Here is a 23083-nt window from a genome sequence, read left to right on the forward strand (position 1 = left end):
TTTTTTTTTTTTTTTTTTTTTTTTTTTTTTTTTTTTAAATCATTCTTTCATTTATTATGAAATTATTTTTATTTTGTATTCTTTTATTTGTTTGATTTTATATTGAATGGAATTTTTTTTTTTTAATGTACTTAAATTCTTTTTGATTTTCTATTTATGTGAATATCATTTTTTACTCAAGTGATGGGTATCAAGGGACGTCGTGTGCATATGATTGAAGAACTGAGTGACACAATTATATCATTTCAGAGAGGTGAAGTGGTTTCTTCTTGTTTCAGTGTCATGCATGCCATACTGAAGAATACTCATAATTCATAATTGCAGCATTTATTGATTTATAGCTGAATTACAATATAGTAACACTTTTTTTTAATTGTTTAATGCTTAATCAGTTACAAAATTTAAGTTGCGTAAAATAATAGAAAATTTTCATTTATAAAAGTTTCTCAAATTCTTCTAATAATTTTGAATCATACTGAATTGAATTTTTATTTTAGACATAGTACAAAGTTTGACTTTATTATTAAACTTACCAAAAATTAAATTGCTTATAAAATCTATTAATAATGTTGATTCTAGTTTCCCCCCTCTCGGGATAATTGAGTATTTAAGTGGAAGTAAATAAAAAGTAAAAATTTAAAAAATTATCATATTTTGTTAATATGACAGCAATCATTGGTAAAATTTGAAAATTTAGATGGATTTAAAAAGATAATTAAATTTTTGTTCTTTGGTAATTGATTATTTTTAATTATTTAATGTAATTAAAGCAATAACAAAATGATTTAAAACTATGTTTGTGATTTATTTATGCTGATACAGAAATCAATAATGATAAGAAATTTGATACATATACACTGTGCCATCTATTGCTAAATACTAAATATATTATTATTAAAAATGTTTAGTTGAATAATTTTGACTAATTAATTAATTTATTTATAAACATTTAAATATTTATTTAAACTTTACACAAATATATATACTGTAAGTTTTTTTTTTACTTTACTTAAAAATAGTCTTTATTTTAATTCAATGGATCAAAACTGCAAAGAAAAGCATTTCTCTGGATATATAAAGTATTACATTGATTGGAGGCTGGTGAGAATAAAGTTAATGTAAATGCAACGTTTAATTTGGCAATGTCCACAATAAACACAACTTTAAAAAGTGCGGGTAAAAGCTTTAGCAAGTACAATATCATATTTTTAGCAGCAAAAGTACTCAACTCATTCAAGAAGCCATTTGTTTGAAGAAATAAAATACACCAAGGAAACATAAATTAAATCTGGACTAATGTTTTTGACCAATACACTGATTCTTCTTCAGGTTCTATATTTTTGAATTAGAAAGTGCACAGATGATCCAATGTAGTGATTAAAAATGTTAGTCCATAGTTTCCATTAGTGATGTGCCGGGTATCCGTATCCACGGATATCCAAGGGGAAAAAAATCCGTATTTGTATCCGTATCCGTTACTTTTTAGCGAATCTTTAACGGATCTTTTATCTTAATGAATTTCATTACTTATATGAAATTTTAAAGATAGGTAGCAATGAAATACTAATAAATTCAATTCAAATCACTTTTTATTTCTTAAAATCACATATTTGGCACATTCATATTGCAAAAATTTTATGCAAAATTCATTTACTATCGTAAAATATTTCTATCTTACACTACTAAACATTTTTGTCTACATTGTTTTTATTTTAATTTAACTCAACACTTTCCAAAGATACAAATGTAATCTACACTATCCTGTGTCACACTAAACTATAAACAAAAACACACGCAGTGAGAGTCAAAACACATCGCGTTACTAACGCAAAGCATCAACTATCGGTCCAAGGTCACACGCACCGGTGCCGACTGAGTACGAAAGTTGAGATCCGTATCCGCGGATCTAGACACTAATGATCCGTATCTGTATCCGTATCCGCAGATATACATTTTTAACGATCCAGCACATAACTAGTTTCCATTAGTAGAGCACATACTGGAATTTTATGGTTTCTTGGTGTATTTTATTTTGTTTATATATGCTCTGATCTATACAAATTTTTGAAGAAATGATGATCAAAATATAACAGTACCTCTCTAATCCAGCTTTTATAATAGTGAAAGGCTGGGCATTTTCAACTATGTTCAATGTGCAGGAGCAAGCCACCACTAATTTGAGGTGGAGAGTATATATTTTAAAGTAAATATATTAAAAATTACAGCCTGGCATTGTGACAATGTCACAATAAATAATTGTTTGTTTTTTGTATTATCTTAAATTAATTATAGATAATTCAATAAACAGTGTTAAATTAATTATAGACAATTGAATAAACAATGTTGTTTATTAAAAGGACAATTGAATGTTAATATTTTTAAAAATTAATTGATTTTTTTTTAATAAATATAATATATAATGAGAGAACAAGTTCCTAATAAAATATTCAATATAATCAGCTATAAATCATATAAATGTGGCTTACAACAATAACAATGCATGCCTGAAAGTTTTGACACTTCAGCAAAGTTAATAAAATTAATTCTACTTCTCTTAAAAGTTTTGGCAGTAATAGAGCAAAATTTTATATAAAATTTTTACTTATAATACTTTAAATAAGTTTATATAAAAATAAAGTGGATAAATTAGTTTTAATTTAATGAAATTACACGATCTTTCATACTAGGCATTTTCCAAATTGGATGGCTTTCGTAAAATTTTGCTTGTTGAGAATGGTTTGCTGTATTAAAAATTAATCTTTGAATTATAAGACAAAAATAGTAACATCCTTTAACATAGATTATGTTAAAAAAAATAATAATAATAATGTTTGATGCAATAAATAGTTGTTGATTTTAATTAAATTTAATTTATTTTTAAATGTAAACATAGAATAATTATTAAAAGAAAAAAAATTAAACCAGAGTTTTTAATTATGGAATATTTTCATAAAAATTATAAAAATATATGATTGTTTCCTTACTTTAGCATTTCAGTTATAATTAAAGCTCCCTTGACTTTAAATCACAATGTTAATGCAGAGGAAATATAGTCTTAAGATAAAAAATTGGTCTTAGAATTTTAAAATCACTAAATTTTATATATTTAATTAAATAAATCATGCAATATATAGTTGATAGTTTAAAGTTTTCTAAATAATTAACTTTTTACATAACTTGCATATTTAGATTTATAAAATTTAATTTAGATCAGTTTAATATTAATGGCTTTGGATTAAATAATAAACTCAGTTTTGTTTTCAGATTTGTAAGTTAACTATAATGTAGTAGTTATGTAAATTATGCAGAATGAACAGTTTAATCAGTAGTTTATGTTAGTGTATATTGAATGTTTTGTGTGCTTTTTGAATTAATCACTTTTTTTAAATAAAATGCTTAATATTGTAATTTGATTTTCAATTTGTGATTCTGTTGTGAAATTTACTTCATGCAAATTTACTTTTTGTGGTTTTTTATAAGTTATTTAATAAAAAAATTCTTTTGTGTATTATATTAATATTATACAGTGTAATTGTAAATTCCCTCTGCAGTGGAGGGAAGCTTTCAAGAATGAAGGACAGACTGCACATTAAGGGTTAAAGTAAGTTATAATAGCGAGGTTGATGCCGAAGTTTTAAACGTGAAAATGTGTACGTCGGACATTCAACGCTACTTTCCTGTAAGCCTGGAACTTTGACAATGGTGTTTGGATAGTCAGTGGAATCATGCTCTACATTCCAAACACCATTGTCAAACTTCTAGGCTTACGGGAGAGTGGCGCTGAATGTCCGACATACACATTTTCGCATTTAAAACTTCGGCCTCAACCTCGCTAATGTTACCATTTGGCCAAGCCATCGGCATGGCTCACTGCAGAAGAACTTTATGATTGCACTGTATCATGTATTTAGTCCATAATTATGAAAAATAAAGGGAAAAATTTTTACTTCATATTTGTATCTTCAATACCCATATATCCCAACAATACCAATATCTAATGAACAACGATTTCACCTTAAGGAATTATTATGAATTAGGAGTGTGCTTTAAAATTTTGTAACCAGCAATTTTTATCTAAATAGAAAGTATATTTATCATTTTTGTTGTTATGTTGCTTTAGTATCACTTTTTATTTATTTTTTTTCAATTAGTTGTCCTAATATAAAGTAATTCAATTATTATACAAAATTTATTATGTACAATTTTAAAAAACTCAGAAATCTACAGTGGTACCTTGTACAGTGGAACCCCGGTTAACGAACGTCCTGGTTAATGACCAAATCGGTTAACGAACTTTTATTTTGCAAAAATTTTGTCTCAGATAACGAACAAAATTCGGATAACGAACGTAACGGTATATTGTGTCAAATTTTACGCATGCGCGAGTTAAGCATTGCTTTTCCGAGTGTTTGTGCTATACTTCTTTTTTTCAGTTTTGTGATTTATATATTTAATCAATATGGTATCAAAGAAAGAAAAAAGTCATAGTGGCAATAGAAAACGACAATGCGCTATCGCATTTGAGAAAAATTTTGATTAAAAGAGTAAGACAATCAACTTTAGATCAATTTCTTGTTCCTTACGGAAAGAGTTTGTTTCATTGTTAAGTTATGGCAACGCAACACTTGGGCGATCTGACTAGGGTGAAATGCCTTCTGGGAGGTGTTTTTAAGGGAAACTGGCCCCTATTTAGGCGTTACAGACGTGGATAAATCCCGGAAAACTCCACGTAGCCAGCCCGTCTCAGCAAGGTGCGAACCCACGAACGAACTCCCCGTGTTCAAGGTACGAAGACCACTTAGCCACTGGTGGGTTTTTACCGAAAGAGACTTCGACTCGAAGAATCTTCCGATGAAGTGCTACCCGTTATTTTTTTGGAGGGGATTCCCCTTCTAATCATTAAGGTTCGTATATCTTCACTTTTCTGCCACCAACTACAACAAACGAAGGCATTATTAAACAAAGTTTACATGTTTGTTGCTGTAATGATAGATACTACGTTTTCCTACATTTTCATCAAAGAAAATTACTGTATATTTCAAATAAAATGACAAAAATTTCGGAGACTAGAACGAATTAATTGCATTTGCATTAATTTCTATGGGAAAAATTGCTTCGGTTAACGAACAATTCAGTTAACGAACGGATTAAGTTCGTTAACCGGGGTTCCACTGTACTTAGAGTAACTCTAACTTCGAATGCTAAATTTGACAAAAATTTGCTTCAGAGTTTGAATGACACTTGAAAGTTCAAACTGTGTGGAATGAAAAATGTAAAGTGTAAAATAAGCTTCCAAACAAAGAATATAATTTCAAATTAGCAATAATATGTTAAAATTCATAACTGTTATAATTAAGTCACACATCTATGTTAAGTAATGACACCTGTTAAAAATACACAAAAACTTTTTGTTCAACCCAAAGTAACTGTTACTTATTAATCATATCATCTGAGAAGTGTGTGGAAGCAACAAAGTTTAACTGGTAGGAGGAAAGCTTGAAAAAGGCTAAGATGAAAAAGGAACTTATGAAGCATGAAAGCAGTACATGTGTGGCAGACTTGGCAGCCATGTTCAAAATGCCAAAGTTGACAGTGAGTGTGTGACCAGTAAATGCAATTTTTATTTTGTTATACATTATATATTTTATTGTTTTCATTGAGTTAATTTATTATTAGGGCACTTGCGTTACTTTACCTTAAATTATGTGTATTTACCATTTTAAGTTTATTGAAATGCATAATCTTTAGGGACTGGTAATGGATTAACTTGATTTCCATTATTTTTAATGGGAAAAACTGCTTTATAGTTTGAACGGCCTCCTGGAATGAATTAAATTCGAAGTACAAGGCACCACTGTACTAGGAAACAAAAAATGAATTCATTTTATTAGAGTGTAAAGCAAAGATCGGTTTTCAACTAATAAACAAGTTTGTCAATATCAGTACATAAAAGAAGTTTATTATTGATAGTTTATAGATTTTATAAGTTTACATCTACAGTTAAATTATTTTATGCAATTAAATTACAATTCTTTATTTATAATTTCTTATCTTAACTTGTTTATAAAGTTAAAGTTTATTAACCAAAGAAATATACTTTTTTAAATTTAATATTTTTATTATATTTTAATTTCATTATCAAAATTATAACTTTAAATATAGGCTTTTAATTTTAAATAAAAATGTGTATTTGTAATGATTTGTTTAAAAAACAATTTGTGTAGTAATAATTCATTTTAATATGTTCAGTACTGGAATTGGGTTATGCTTAGTATCCCAGTTCCATTCTTTTGTTTATAATGTGTGCTTTTTTTCATTAGCTATGTTAATTTAATATCATTCCATTTAACTTCTGTCTTCTTATTATATGCTTTTTCTACTAATGTTGCTTAATTTTTTCCTCTTGTAATTCTTGTGTTCAATGACTTTGCGGTGCTATTTATATATGATATTGACCTATTTCTATTTTTAACTACTTCTAGGACATATAGCCCTATTTGAATATTTTAACAATATTTCTTTTCATTTTTAATGGTATCAAAAAGAGTTAGTTGCTACACTGACTTTTTTGATCTGTTCCTTTTTAAATCAAATTTTTGATATTTAACTGCTACAGTAACATTTCCTTGTGTTCTTTATCATTACTATTACTATCTTTCTTTCTTATCACATATTTTTATTTTTATACTAATAGGTATATTGTATTTTAAATAAGAAAATTTTATTCTAATTTTAAGTCGTAATTTGGATTATATTACAATAATCTGAAAGTATTAAATGTTACAAAAACAAAAGTAAACTCCTTACATTAAGAAGTCTGTTGTAATATTTTCTGAGATTCTCATTTCAGAGTATCACTCAAAAAACTTATTTCATTAATCAATTGAACAAACTTCTTTCAAATTTGTATTTTTGGATTGGACTGGTGCTTGATTTTTTTTTAAATGAAATAAAACACAAGAATTTAATTAACTGAGTGTTATGCACAATCACTTGAATGAGTGCCCTATGCATGGATCTAACATAGCACTTTTGACCTTTTATTAAATATTACTATGAGTCATTGTTTTGTTTAAGGAGGAGAACTGAATTTAAGTGGCATAATAGAGAGGTTTCCTTTCATTCACTTAGCCATTCTTTATCAAATGTGTGTTTTTCTGTGCCATAGTAATCCTAAAAAGGGGCCCCACTTCAAGATCCTGAAGTGGGCCTCCTTATCTTGCTGGAAAAGTGTTTAAGGTTTTTCTTGTTAATACATAGTGACTCTGTTTGTTCTAACAAATTCTATTCTTTATCTCTCATGTAAGAATCTGTAAGTACTGCTTATGTAGTACTTACAGATTCTTGCATGCTATAGTACTTGAGAATTTTTTAACAAGTGGAATTTTATAGACTCCTAGCTTTTTGATATCAGATAAACATTCTTTTGTTTCCCAACATATTAAAAACCTTAGGTTCTCTTAATGTAAATAGATGCATAATAAAACTTTTTAAATAACTTAGTAACCCTCAGGCCTGTTATTTAGGGTGAGCAGAAAGTTCTGGCAATTCAGATGTTCTCACATTCTTATTTATCATGCCTAAAAGTATTCCGCTGGGCTTTGAGAACTTATCCTATTGACTTGGGGGAGACTTCTTCAATGAAGTCACCAGAAATGATTCAGGAAATGAAGATGTCGTTTTTTCATGAAAATACTGCAGGACAATATCTTTAATTTGTTCTGACTGAAAATGAATTTGTGAGGAATTCATTGCCGCAGTAGTTATGATAACCAAGAATTTTGATGATGATGCAGTTACTCATAACTGATACCTAGGACACTTCACAAACACTTTTTGGTGGTTGTTGGTACAAATGATGGTTTTCATCTGAGTTTTCTGGTTTTATTGGAGGTGGCTGTGATGGTAGTCCCTTATAACCAGAATATGGGTAGTCCCTTATGTTGTCTGTCTTCCTGTAAAAGTTTACACCATCTGGTTACGTTGCAGTAGGACCAACAACCATTACTGTACACATTATACTCTTGTGAATCTTGTGTGCCAATTTAAAGTCTTTGACATACAAAACTGTACAACTTCCAACAAGACTGTGCACATGGAGAAGCTTTGGGGGTTTAATTCCTCCCATTTGGAAAGAATTAAATAATACAAAAAGCTTATAATCTAAATTGTAAAAATTAATAAACTACATTATGAAAAATTTTTTCCCTGTCCTTTTAAAAATCCCATCAAGAACCTGACTGTTCATTAGATATGCTTGGATGGAGGTGTAATACTCTTATGCTCAATTTTTCACTGGATTACAATGATATCCTACAAGAAAAACAAAACCACAGCATTACACGACACATAACAGAATAACAGACAACATATCCACACAGTTATAACAAACCTTGCTCTCAACTTTTTGCTCACCCCAATGTTTTGATTATTCTAGTGCTGGCACTTTGAAAGTGAACTTGATTGCAAATATTTTATGAAGTAGCAGTATCATACCAATGGTATGTGACCATTGCTGTTTTTATGGTATCCTCCTTGCAGCAGTTGTACTGAATAGTATAGAGGACTTTTTTTACATAAGTAGGTATTCATAGGCATCTAGCCAAAGAATTTACGTTAGTTTTATTTGAAATGAAAAAGTCTGAAATGTGTTGCATACTTTAAAGTATTGAGTTCATTAATTAAGTTTTATAGAATTAAACATAAGTTATTTAACTTAAACATAAATAAATCTTTATTAAAAATAATTGTTTCTTAATGTTATTTACTTGATATTTCATCATTAAAAGTATTTTAAGTCTATAGTAGAAGAATGCTGCTTTTTTAAATATAAATAACATTAATTTTGATACATAAAATTGTTTTTATTATGTACCAGTTGAATATTATAATAACCAAATAATCACTAAATATAAACTTTTGAAAAAAAGTTAGTGAAACTTTTATAGATAAATCATTAATAATGTACATTTTATTTATGGATCCTTCTATTAATTTTTTTTCTAACTTAATTTGTATTTCAAATTAGAATTAATTCATTTAAAATGAAATTAGTATAAACAAATTGAAAATCTTCATAAAATATTTTAAAAAGTCTAGCTGATATATAAAAGTTAATAGAAACTTTTTTTATTATGGAAATATTTGCTTACGAAATTAGATTTTAGATAAAAGCAATTATTTTGCATCTTAAACATGTGCATACACATATACACACATTACAAGTTTATTGTAATTGTCACTTTTATTATCAAAACAATAGTTTGTCCTGAAAATTCATCCTGTGTTAATATTTCTTTTAGTATTTTTCATTTACTCATTTATAATTAAGTGCTAATTGAGATTTACAAGTATTTAATGATGTTAATGCTTATAAATAATATCAATTTAAATTTTATTAAATTTGTTACAGTGAGCCCTGGAGCTCGGGATCGTTTGGTTCAGATTACCGGTCAAAGCGAAGATTCAATCAAGTGAGAAGTTTCTTAAGTTATTTTAAAAAAATAAAATATACTATAATATGTGAGGGGGGGATATGTGGAAAGTGTTTACAGAATTATTATTTGAAAAAATTTAATTATATTGAGACTTTATTGTAATTATAATAATAGTTACTAATTTATACATTCAGTACGATATATACCATATTTTATCTCAGTATCATTACTGTATGTTGTATTTATTTTTATAAAAAAAGTATTTAATATGTAACCAGATTGATATTTAGATATAAATTACCTATGGAGTTGTCAAGTATTTAATATTTTGTTGTTTTAAATTTGTATTCTGTTGTATGATACTCATTATTAATTATTATTTCAATTTTTAAAGAATTGTTCAGTATCAAATACTGTTGTTGTCAATGTTAGTTTACTTTCATTTTAAAAAGTTAGCTAAATAGTTCATTTTATTTTATAATCGCAAATATATATAATATTTTTCTGTCAATACTGTTTTCAAAATTCTACTTAACGTGTAAGGAAATATAAATTGTCTCTTAATATTTATATTTATCTGCAAAGTGTAACAATGTTTTTATGTAATAATATTTAAATTAATTTGTTTTTAATGTTTGGCATTATTGCCAGAGAATGGCGCGATCAAGGCTATCCAAACCCAGGCCCGTGGGCCACAAAGTGGCCCACCAATGCATTTGAATTTGCCTGCCCACAGTAGCAGTCGGCTGTCACTATGCACAATGTTGTGCTACCAATAATGCCAACCGCCACATGATTGGTCGAACGTGGAACGAACTATGACTTGAGTCACTGCCACACCACACCACTGTTAATACCTATGCGTTTATTACACTTATTCTATTCGTTTTGAGTCAACTTTTGTGTATTAAAATTATTGTCACCAAATATTGAAAAATTATTAGCTAATAAGCTCCTTCATAGGTCTCATTGGTGTATTTTTTATTAGGTATTATTAAAAGATGTGCAACTTAAAGCTTTGTTTGATTCAAATACCTATCCATTTATAGAAGAATTATGAGTGTAAGCAAGTATGATTCCCTAGATGGCTCGCTGGCTGACGTGTAATTGAAATTATAGCCTGCCTCCAAAATAAACTGGGCAGCCCTGTTCTAGACGAATGAAAATATTTGTGATAGTAAAAGTTGTTGCGTTTAACTGGTTTTTTTTTAATGTTATTTTGCTCATGACTCGTGAATTAGTTTGAATTAGTGAGAATAAAATATTGTGCTGTGTATAAATGCAAATAAATTCAAAGCAATCAAAACAAGAAAATTTTTTTTATATTTTGAATTTGTTGCAGTCAAGTAAATTTTTTTTAAATTAGAAATCTTCTCAATATAGAATAATCTTATAAAGAAGTGTAATATTTAATAGCAAATATTTTAAATTTTTTTTTCTTTTTTACTCATTTTTGTTCCGTAATGTTTACCTGCATTTAATAATAAATATTAGAGAGTAAATTTACAGAAATTTAATGAAGCCATAATAAAGTTAGTGAGGATTTACTTTTGTGTAATTTTATACAATTGCATTTTTTTTATATAAAAGCAATAAAAATCAAAACTTCTAGAATTATTTTATACTTACTTTTATAATGAAATAAAAAATTTTAATTCTAAGTAAGTTATTTTTCTTTTAGTTGTTCCAAGATTTTGATAGAAGATACAATAAGAAGGAATGCATCTCCTATTCGTGTAAGCTAACTTATAATGCAGATCATTGATAGTTCATTTAATTTAATACATACTTTAAATAATGTTACAAAGCTTAATAATAATAATTTTTTTTTTTTATAATAAAGGAAAAGTGTCAAAATGAAGATGATTGTAGTGGTTCATCAACTAGTCTTAATAGCACTGTTTCTGAAGATTCTGGTGGTCCAGTCAGTATTTTAGGTGGAAAAAAATCTTTAATTCATAGTTACAGTATGAGTGATGCAACATTGGGTGAATACACCTTTACGGTAACAGTAGGGCATGATGTTATAAAAATATCTGGATGCAAAGTGGATTTAGTGAAAGTAAGTTATTTTACTTAAAAAGAAAAATAAAAACTTTGATACATTTTGAATTTTACGTAAATATTTTAGACTGCGAAATTGGTTTTGGAAGAATATTTTGCAGGCCAGGAAGAATTGCTACAACGAGTAAGTTGCTTTAGAAATAAATTTCATTTTTTAAGATAAGATATACATTTATAACATAATATAGAGCAAAATAATTAAAGTAGATCAAAATAATAATTTTTTTTTGCATAATTAAAACAGAACACACCAAAAAAAAGATGTGTATTCCTTTTTAACTAGTTCTGTTTTAATGTCAATGATGATGCAGTCTTTCTCAAATTCTATTGGCTGTGTGTAATGTCTTTGATTGCATCATACAATCATGCCTAGCATTCAAGATCTGCAGATAACAAATATACTGAAAATTCTGAACACAAAGTATCTGCAAGCCTTTTCATGGGATGCTAGAATAGTGATTTTAAAGCTCTATGGTGGCATTACCTGGCTTGCAATTGAACCACAACTGTAATCATTTATGTACCGGTACCTATCCAAAATGTAGCCATAGACATGCCGAGGTAATCAAATAGTTCTATCTAGGTGCATAACTTTTTGTCAGTGAGTGTATGACCTCATTATTTATTCTATACATGGATGTATTAAAAACATTTGCTAAATATTTATGAACTCAAAGATATAATTTGATATTCAATATTGAAAAATTCAAAGGAAGGAAAAGGTGGGTGGTTCCCTTCCAAAAAGTATATAGGATACATTTCATTTTTACGAAAACAAATGTTAAACAATTTAAACAGTCAAACCTCAGGTTTTGAACTTAATTCATTCCTAAAAGTTGTTCAAAACTGATTTGTTCTAAAACTGAAACAAATTTTCCCATAAGAAACAACATAAAATGGATTAATCCATTTCTGACCCTCAAAACAAAATCTTTTTAGCTGTATTTCATGCATAAAAATGCCTATAAAGGCAATATAATATTATTTTATCTATATCTAATCTCTACATTTATTCTCTATATATATTAAAAGCAAAATGTTTTGTCACCACCAACTGAAACTGGAACTAACACTTTACAAAAAAGAGCTATAAATAGAGACTCAACTCTGACTGCCTGGATAAAATTTAATCAAATCAATCAAGATGCACAACAAGTACTTCATTCACACTTTCCAAAATATTACATAACAATTGATTTGATTTGATTTAAATTAATTAGTTTTATTTTCAATTTTAGTTTTGATGTAAAGGTTTGTTTTAATTATTTTTAGTTTTAATTTACTGGCTACCTAGTGTTAATAAATATTTATATTATAATATATACTGTAATATTATATTAATAAATTTTTGTCATTTAACTTAAGTATATTTAAATAAATTTCTTGAATGCCATTTATATCACGTAAATTTCAATTAATGCAGTTATTATTAATTAATTTGATTTAAATTCAACTGTAGCACATATCAAAAAACAGAAATAGTATCTTTCCTGCATTCACATTGAAATGTAGTTTAAATAACAATGTCGTCAATGATTCATATTGTGACGCAATGTGATCTCGGCATCACTAACTTCTGAATTAGTAGTCATGTCATTGATTAGTTGGGCCATTGACTTTTAGGAAATATAGGAAACTGACCTTTTTAGCTGTTGGTGAAAGCTGACCATTGGTGGCCAGCTCTGCCAAGTAGCATATTTGGCAACCAGGGCAAAAATGAGTTCAGAATTTTGTTTGTAAACCAAGTCATTTGAAAAGCAAGGTGTTCAAAACCCCAGGGTTTGACTGTATTTTAAAAATCTATTGATTTATATTATGTATTATAGATACATAATTTATTTAATCGTTTAATTCAATACAGTCGACCCCTCTATAAGATCATTGATTATTCCGTTTTATATGAATTTCATATTGTATGAGTCACTTAGATTTTACAAATACGTGTACCGGGCTGTGAACGGCTCATGTATTTGTAAAATTTAAGTGACTCGTACAACATAGAATTCATATAAAACGGAATAATCAATGATCTTATAGGGGGGTCGACTGTAATTAATTTGTACTGATTTATTTGAAGTAAAAAATTTGTTATATATATAAATTAATTTATTATATTTTTCTTCCTATTATTTCTGAAATATTTTGTCTAATAATAATTTTTGTAATATAGCAAAAAAATCAACAACTAATGGCTCAAGCCTGCTTAGATTTAACCAATTCCAATTATAAAACTGATCAAGTTCATTCAGAAATAACAAAACAAGATGCTCAAAAAAGGTATTTATTTATTTTTTTAAATAGGCATCTTCATCTAAAATACAGGTATATCCCACAGAAAATCTTGATTTTTAACATCCAAACTTTATAGAATATATCCTTTCTTACTGCAAATTTTTTGGCCAAAGTTTTGTGTTGCCTTGTGGCTGTAATTGTGTGTGTGTTTGAACATTTTCTTAGACATGTCGGTAATGTTTATCATGCAGTTGTCTATTCAAATGGATTAGAACATAAAAGATCAAAGTATTGAAGTATGGAGGTATGCACCATCAGAATTCTGAAATGACACATCATGAGCAGTGAATTCACGTTAAATTCTGTATCAAACTTGGTAAAAACTTTAATCATATTAAATTTTTCAGTAAAGAAATTAAATGTGTTGTGTACACTAGTTTACAAATGGCATGACTGGCATCAACAGTGAATAATCTCCACTCAGCTTCAGTAAGAAATGAAAGTGTGTTCATAGATCGAGAGTGTAGATAATCAATAGACAATTGGTCAACATTTTGGGAATTTCATATGACTCTGTGTCATTCTTTGTGAAGACATGAAAATGTATTATGTCTGTTCATTCTGTCTAACAGATGAGCAAAGTGAAGAACATGCTCACCAAAGAACTGATCATTACAGTTGATAGACCCAGAAATCATAACCAGTTTATTACTAGTGATGGAATCCAGTGTTTCTTGCATAATCCACAGAGCAAATGCATATTATTGACATGGAAATTGATCTCTGCTAATGTAGAAAAAAAATTTTATCCTGAGAGCTAAGAGAAAGATAATGCTGTGGTTTTTTTCTGTGTGAAAGAGCTGATTTATGTTCATAAAGGTAGACCTTCAAACAGAGAAGCCTGTTTGTCATCTCTATAACACAGTAAGAGAAAAATGTCTTGTCTCTGGCAAATAAACAAGTTCGATTCTCCATGAAGACATCACTCCTTGTGCATTCTGGTTTTTTTAGTTGTATATCTGGAAAAATATTAATATCTGTACTTTCACATCTTTCCTACTAACCAAACTTTGCTCCCATAGACAAAGTCAATGGGAAGTTGAAAGCTCTAATGAAAGGTTGCAGATTCAAATCAGTAGAAGAGATAAAAAGTTCTGCAACAATTGTACTTGGAGAGTGCAATTGTTATAGAATAGGCTGCAAGACTGTCTTTAATAAATGATAAGTGTTGGAAGAAGTGTGGTGCTTAATTTGAGGAGGATGTTCTGTAAATACTTATATTAAAAGTTTCATCATATTGATAGTACAAGTTTGGTTTATTTTTGACTATACTATGTACAAGAAAAACTTGTATGAGTTATTGGAGAAGTAAATAAAAAGTCTCAAATTTAATCTCCATCTCACTTGATAATAAACAGTTCTTTAGAGAAAATTGCCTTGATTTTTATTGTAAATTTTTTCTGTTTTTTTCTTTGTTGTTTTATTTGCTCTGTTGTATTGTAAACATAATGTTTATGGTATGGCATGCAAACTGTACGGTACATGTTTGCATACAAAGAAACTTTTTGTTTCCTGGTGACCAAATAATAATGTTCCTAACAATGTTTTTGGCATTTTACAGCCAAACATGATAGTTTGTTACTCGTACATAACTGTTTTAGGAAATTGGTAGAAATTTGGGTCGATGTATGATTTTTTTTTCTTCTCACTTAAATAGTTAGCATTTTCACACAAGATGTTTGACTTTCATGAATAGATTAAGTGGGAGATGCATGTATTTTCAAATGATGATTACTATTTAAATTGATAAAACTAACATCTTATTTTAAATTTTACATTTAAGGTCTATAATAAATTTTGATTTTATAGTGAAAACCGAGGAAGTTCCAATCTTATTTCAAGTTCAAGCGATGATGAAACCTATAAAGCGGAAGGAAGTCCTTTGGAAGATGAAGTTTTCAATGGAAAAATGGTATTTCAAAAAATAGTCTCTTGGTGTTTTTACACACATGAAATTTCAATATTACTATAAATAAACATAATAAAAAAATATTTAATATGTATTGTACATTTATTAAATTTTGTATATAAATAGAAATAATTTGGTTGGACTGTCCTTTATTTTGTAAATCAGATTCTTTCTAAATTTTAAGTTTGACATATTCTTGAATCATTGATAATATCATCATAAAATTAAGATTAGTTTGAAATTTATTTACACATTAGTTGTATCTGATGCTAAAAGTTTATGTAACTTAATATTTCAGATATCTGAACTTCCAAAGGATTTTTCTAATCAAAATTTACTATCGAAGGAACTGAGTAAAACAAATAATTCCTTTATTGATTTAAAATCATACTTACTTGGTAATTTAATTATATCCTTTGAAGTTTTATTATACTTTAAATTATAAAACGTATAAATTTCTTTTTTTATTAATAGGACAAATGCCAGAAGCTCAATCAGGAAAGCAGTTTAATCAAAAATTAAGCCAGGTCAGAAAAGATATTTTTATATAACACACTCATGCACGTTCTTGATTAAGATGATTTCATTGTTTTAATATTTGTTAAATTATTTTATTAACAAGTAACAAACATTTCCCTAATTGCTGCAAAATGATTTTGAGTTTTTTACATTACTAATGAATATTTTATGAAAATTTTAAAAATATAATTTGTTAGACAATTAAAACAAAATATATTGTTTAATATAAATTAATAGAAATTATCTTTTGAGTTACATATGTAAAATGAAAAACTAGTAAACAATGTAAATAATACATAATAAACTCATTTTTTATTTGATCACATTTCTTCAGCTGTAAATCACAGCATGAATAATCCTAACTAATAAATTAGAGATGTTTGTTATAAATACTTTTGTCACTTAAATTTTCATTCTGCTCATAAAATGCCAAATATTGAGGATATGTTGTGACGAGATTGTAGCAATTTATTAAGCACATTTACAAATGCTTGTTTTATCTATGCAATTTGTATGAGAATTGATTTTATGATATGTTCAAATTCTTAGATGTATATATTTTTTTATCTCTTGAATTGTTAGATAAATTCAATGATAGCTTAATAAAAAAAAATTGATTTATTTGTTGCATGAAATTTTTTGTTTTGTATCATTCAAAATTAATGTACCATATTGGCTCAAATATAAACTTTGAAATCTAACTTATATTTGGATCCAAGTATTTTTGAAAAGTAATCTTTTATTACTAATTTTACTTGAATACAAAATATTGGCAATTTCCAAACTTTTTTAATGCAAAGTCATTGAAATAATATTGTCACTTTCACTGTTGTTGTCATTCCCGTCTCCTTGAACATCTTCCTCTGTTCTGTCAGAGTTGTTGGTAATTATAAAGGGCTTTAGAAAATATGTTGTCTTCAACAATCTTTCAGGAGTTTATCTTTTTTTTAAACATTTATGAGAATATGTGAAATTTTCATTACTTTTTATCTGTGCGATTGATTATGAAAATTAGTCACGTTCAATTACATTTTTATTTCGAAAATTACTTAAATTCACTTACACTGATTGATTCCCAGATATTTGTAAATAGTAATAGTTAAAGCAATCAAAAAGTTTTTTGAATTTGTAAGTAATGTTTACAAATCTCATTTAAATCTTACCCAGCTTGATCAAAAAATTGTGCTCAAAACATTCATTTTACAGAAGTAACTATATACATCGGACACCTATATCATTAATGATAAATTGTGGCCTATTTCTTCTTTTCTGTTGACATCGGTAAAAATAAAACTAATTCAATTTTGCACTAAAATTTTATTAATAGAGAGGTTGAGGCGCACGTTTTAAACGTGTACGTGTGACGTTCGGCGCCGCTTTCCCGTAAGCCTAAAAGTTTGACGATGGTGTTTGGAATGTCGAGCGTGATTCCGACGACTATCCAAACACCATTGTCAAACTTTTAGGCTTACGGGAAAGCGGCGCCGAACGTCACACGTACACGTTTACACGTTTAAAACGTGCGCCTCAACCTCTCTGTCCTTAGTGGTAGGCACACGTGATCGATACATTTAGAGACCTCTGGCATAAGTGGAAATTTGTGTAAAATAGCAAACCTTATTAAGTATTTCATAATTTCTAGTTCTAAACCAAATATTTTTGCAATTTTTACATAAATTTTTATTTAATTAATAAGTATATGTACTATAAATGTTTTTAATTTTCTCAGATTCCGTTATCCGAAAAGAGAGAGACTTCTCCATTGCAAAAAGTGGAATTCGTATATAATACCAAAGAAAGAATTCTTTACACCAGAGATTTTCTTTTAAACTGTGCCAAATCACCATTTAGTCAAATCCCACCAAATAATTTGGATGAAATCGCCAAAATTGCACCGATTGCAAGAGAAGTAAGTGAATCTGTAAAGACAAATTAAACTAATTTTTAAAAATTTGACTAAATATGAAAAATAAATATTACAGAGTCCATTAAATTTCGACCCCAATCTCTACAAAAGGCAAGGCTTATCGGTTATGAATTTACAGACGAGTCGTCAAAATTCGGTGGAGAAAACCGAATAATCTGTCCGAGATAATCCTAAGAATTAAGAATCTTATCTTGTTTCAGTATATATTATATATGCTATACTATACTATATATATATAAGAATTTTTTTAACTTACTATACTATTAACAGTNTACACGTTTAAAACGTGCGCCTCAACCTCTCTGTCCTTAGTGGTAGGCACACGTGATCGATACATTTAGAGACCTCTGGCATAAGTGGAAATTTGTGTAAAATAGCAAACCTTATTAAGTATTTCATAATTTCTAGTTCTAAACCAAATATTTTTGCAATTTTTACATAAATTTTTATTTAATTAATAAGTATATGTACTATAAATGTTTTTAATTTTCTCAGATTCCGTTATCCGAAAAGAGAGAGACTTCTCCATTGCAAAAAGTGGAATTCGTATATAATACCAAAGAAAGAATTCTTTACACCAGAGATTTTCTTTTAAACTGTGCCAAATCACCATTTAGTCAAATCCCACCAAATAATTTGGATGAAATCGCCAAAATTGCACCGATTGCAAGAGAAGTAAGTGAATCTGTAAAGACAAATTAAACTAATTTTTAAAAATTTGACTAAATATGAAAAATAAATATTACAGAGTCCATTAAATTTCGACCCCAATCTCTACAAAAGGCAAGGCTTATCGGTTATGAATTTACAGACGAGTCGTCAAAATTCGGTGGAGAAAACCGAATAATCTGTCCGAGATAATCCTAAGAATTAAGAATCTTATCTTGTTTCAGTATATATTATATATGCTATACTATACTATATATATATAAGAATTTTTTTAACTTACTATACTATTAACAGTTTTATATATTTGTGTGTTGATTTCTCGTGTTGTACAGTATTCAGAGTAGTATAGAAATACTTCAAAAAGACCTTTTTCATGCAAATTCTTTTAAGTTAATTTGTTCTGTAGATATTTTTGTAAAGCAATAAATACGTATGTGAAAAAGAAATGTTGCATGTCATCTTGCACCAACCAACATAATGCTTTTTTTTCTCTTTATACTGTGTATAAAAATACATAATCGACTTATTTAGTTTTTATAGACAAATGTGATCAAAAACAAATTCAACTTTGACTTAAAAATGTAAATTTTGGTTTCCAAAGATATATCATTAAAAGTATTCAATATAAAAAATTCTCTCCTCTAAGTCATTTCTGCCTGCATCAGAAGTAAGTTTTCAGACTTATTACATTAATAATATTTTAAAATCATTTTAATTTACAATATATGCTGTCCACCTAATAGTGGTTTGCCCCCATACATCACACTTTTCTGTTAACAATAGTCGTGCCGGTCCTCTATTAATTGCTTTCGTGGGGACATTTTGAATTGAAAAAAACGTGACTTTCATGTATTTTTAATATTAACTTTATCCAGTTTGATGATGTATCAATACACAATACATTCAACCCCTGATGGCGACTGATGAATCTCTCTGAAAAGTGAAATAAGATTGAAATTCTTAATAATGGGCAAAATAAATTGAATTTATTTCATGCGATGGCCGAAAACAGACAAAGATATTTATTCAAACAAATTTCGTGCGATTTTCAGGGACGGACAAGCCTTGAGACATAAAATTTAAGTTCGTCTTTTACCACTCCACGGTTGACATTCCGCACCATGTAAATGTAGAAGATAATTTACCAAATTCCAAACACAAGAAAATGATTGAAGCAAAAAATTTACATATTAATTATTAAAAAAATAAAATTTTTTTTTTTTAAATTCTAATTTTTACGAAATTCGAACATTGTTGATGTCTTTTAACGTTTGAATCGTCACGTGACGTATTTTGAACACAGTTCAGACGTGTTTTTCTTGCGGTTTGTGGAGTTCGAGAAAGAAGAAGAGAGATTTTTGAGGTAAGTCTTAGCCCATATTGACCCTAGACGTAAGAATTTATTTAATATTGCTGGAAGAAGCATCAGCAGAAGACACCTCAGACCATCATTCGACAGTCACCTGTTTTCATTTTCGATTCGAATGTTTTAAATTTAAAAAGGAAGCTGCGGTGAGCATTTTGCTTTATTAATTTAAGCTTTTGTTTTCAGAGGACTAATTGCAAATTTTCTTTTTTACAGAATGAAGAAGTTGGTGCAATTTTGGAGGAGGTTCTGCAGAGGGCATGGAACAAATCTGTTGTACTCATACTGCACCCAAAGAGACACTGGAGGAGTGGGGGCTCGATGAGCAAGAGGCAGCGGGTAAAAAAGACCTTTCCCAAGTGTGTAGAATGGCATCCTCCCGGAGTCGGGATTATGCGATGCTACTTTCTGGGTCCGATGTATTTGGCCACGGTCTTAGGGGTTCATCCAGCCACAGACCTTGCTGTGGAAGATGTAGAAAGTGACGGCTTGTGTAAGTTGACATTTTCTGGTTGGTCGCGTTCTGCCTGTTCACCCGCCACAGGGACACCACTGCCTTGCCGAAGTTGGAATGGGGAGGAATTGGAGGAAAGAGTCGCCCGAGTCTCGGGACCGTGGTATGTGGTTTTGTTGCTGCAGATGGTGATCCTCTTCGATTTTCCCCTTCTTCACCCGGACTCGACACCTTTTCCCAGACCTGACCCACATACTTGTCTCCCGAATGTGACACTTGGTCGATGACAACAGATTTGACTCCTGATTGTGACCACCTAGATGTAACACGTTTACTCACTGGACGCAACATTCAGCTGACCTTTCTTTCCAAACAGCTGTTATGGGGATTGAGCTTCCGGTTGGTCAAGTCCTTTCCTCCGGAACAGTGTTATGAGAAAAGGTGAAGACTGTCTTATAAAGGTAATAATGTTGACCTTAGATAATTAATGAACTTCTCGCTTTCTCACTGTCTTTGTGTTTTTTGTAGGAACTACAAAATGTTCTTACTACTACTACCTCCCAAACAAGACAAAGCGGCTGTTCATCATACAAGTGAATATTTCCTGAAATTTCCGACGGTAAGAACTCTTTTTTGTTTTCTCTTTTTACACATTTTATTCTCTTATCGTAATTTACTGTTTTTCTGATTTTAGACACACTGAAAGATGTTCTTCAATCACGCACACACATACACTCATCATCATTGTACACGAAAATATACACCGTTTTAATTAACCTTTACTTGAATTCTCACACTCACGCACTTAGAGAACGAGGCGCTTGGCGTGTAATTTTACACAATGAAACAACCCAAACACTCGCTTCCCACAAATCCAACCCCTGGGTCCTCGTCCCGGGAAGTGGAAACGTCAATTTTAGAGATCAAAACGCTTTAAATTGGCGGCCAAAGGGGCTCTGGTAATCACACCTTGCATGGATTAAATGGAATTTCATCGATTTTCATCGATAATCGTTTTGTAATCAATTTTTTTGTTAAATCTCTGGAAATTTAGTATGGTAAGAAATTATCTGTGCACAAATCTCGCTCATATTTCAGTATTGCTAACTCTTACCTAAGATCATTGAAGATCTTCGTGCTCAACCTATATTTCGTCACACTTGCAATATGGCAGCTGGTGATGTTTTGTTTATGGAGGACTGTTTTAATCTTACCCATCCTTGGTTTCTGAAGATCCACAATTTGGGCTGGTGGACTATATGAGATGGGACTCGACACATCAGGTAAGATCGCTTTGGGTTCTTCAACAGCCCAAATTCGATCTCGGAGAAAATAAAATGTTGATCTATGCTAAATTGCAATGCAGGTGTTACAGATATGTACAGTACATTAACTCTATTACTATTTTTGAAATGTTTCACCATTACCAAATTTAACAAACTTTAGTAATCACAGAAAGGCCAATTGAAAAATGTGTTCTTTTTATAACATAATTTTGTATTTACTCTTATCTATATTACAGATAAAAATGGAAATTTGATTGCCTTCTCACTTTATGGATCTTAAGACAAAGTACCTATTAAATGGAACTCTATAAGAATCATATGTAGACTTTTACTCCCAAGCATTTCTAAGGAAATAAACATTGAATTGCTTTGGTGCCAAATTATGCCTAACTTTCGATTACCTATTATAACATAAGAAAAGAATGGTGGTGTATAATGTAGAAAGACAATTCCATTCACCACCACAGGCCCTAGACCAGTGTTTTTCAACCTTTTTCATTGAGTGGCACACCTAATTGAAAAATAACAAATCGTGACACCCTTGACCAGCGGCAGATCTAGAATCTGAATAAAGGGGGGGACTAATGGGCCAGATGAATTTTTTGTGAATATTACGCGCAACGCAAAAGTGTTTCTATGTGTTCAAAATTTAAGTCCATTGAATTTTGTCGAAATACCTACATGTAAAATAATAGTCTCGCTATTGTTTTTTAAATATAGTTTTATTATTAAATATATCATCATTTTATTGATAAACAATTTTTGTTACGTTTTTTTATACTATTTTGATGCATATATAAAATAAATATTTCATTATTTTTTTCATATCAATTTAAAAAATTTAAATTAAAAAAATGATAAAAAAATTGTTTATTTGTCGTCATTGCTTTTGAATACAGTGTGTGATCGGTTAACGAACAGATCGGATAACGAACACCCCACAGAACAAACACAAGAAGCAGCGACGTAAAATAATGAATACCGATTGGTCTTCCCTCGTCTTCGGGCAACAATTTGAAACTTTTCGGAGTGCGGGAGACGTCGACATTGATGCTCAGGCCGGTACATACCGATCGGATAGTATTCCTCCGAACTTTGAAACTCTTCCTTTTAATTCCAGCCTTTTATTTTTCTGACAAAAACAATTCTTTTATGTATTC

The 23083-nt window shown here is 29.3% G+C and overlaps 1 protein-coding gene and 1 long non-coding RNA gene across 3 annotated transcripts; both read left to right on the forward strand.

Annotated features, from left to right (window-relative positions):
* Window positions 1-168: 168 nt before the first annotated feature.
* On the forward strand, window positions 169-18413 carry LOC111615175 (eukaryotic translation initiation factor 4E-binding protein Mextli-like). Its single transcript, XM_023356576.1, has 11 exons — window positions 169-253; window positions 9413-9473; window positions 11119-11173; window positions 11281-11499; window positions 11569-11625; window positions 13672-13778; window positions 15603-15705; window positions 16001-16100; window positions 16177-16229; window positions 17951-18130; window positions 18204-18413. Exons 1-11 carry the CDS (start codon window positions 184-186, stop codon window positions 18300-18302), a joined length of 1104 nt encoding a protein of 367 aa, XP_023212344.1. The 5' UTR covers window positions 169-183; the 3' UTR covers window positions 18303-18413.
* A 64-nt stretch (window positions 18414-18477) lies between these two features.
* LOC111615180 lies at window positions 18478-21503 on the forward strand. Of its 2 annotated transcripts, none has more exons than XR_002755037.1 (3): window positions 18478-18823; window positions 18897-21256; window positions 21332-21503. It is a non-coding gene; the product is annotated as an uncharacterized LOC111615180 (long non-coding RNA). The 2 variants fall into 2 exon arrangements; XR_002755038.1 differs by having other exon boundaries at window positions 18479-18823; window positions 18897-21098; window positions 21166-21503.
* The last annotated feature ends 1580 nt before the right edge of the window (window positions 21504-23083 follow it).

This window comes from Centruroides sculpturatus, unplaced genomic scaffold (genome assembly GCF_000671375.1).
Source record: "Centruroides sculpturatus isolate CEXI.00-Female unplaced genomic scaffold, Cexi_2.0 scaffold1368, whole genome shotgun sequence".
NCBI lineage: Eukaryota > Metazoa > Arthropoda > Arachnida > Scorpiones > Buthidae > Centruroides > Centruroides sculpturatus.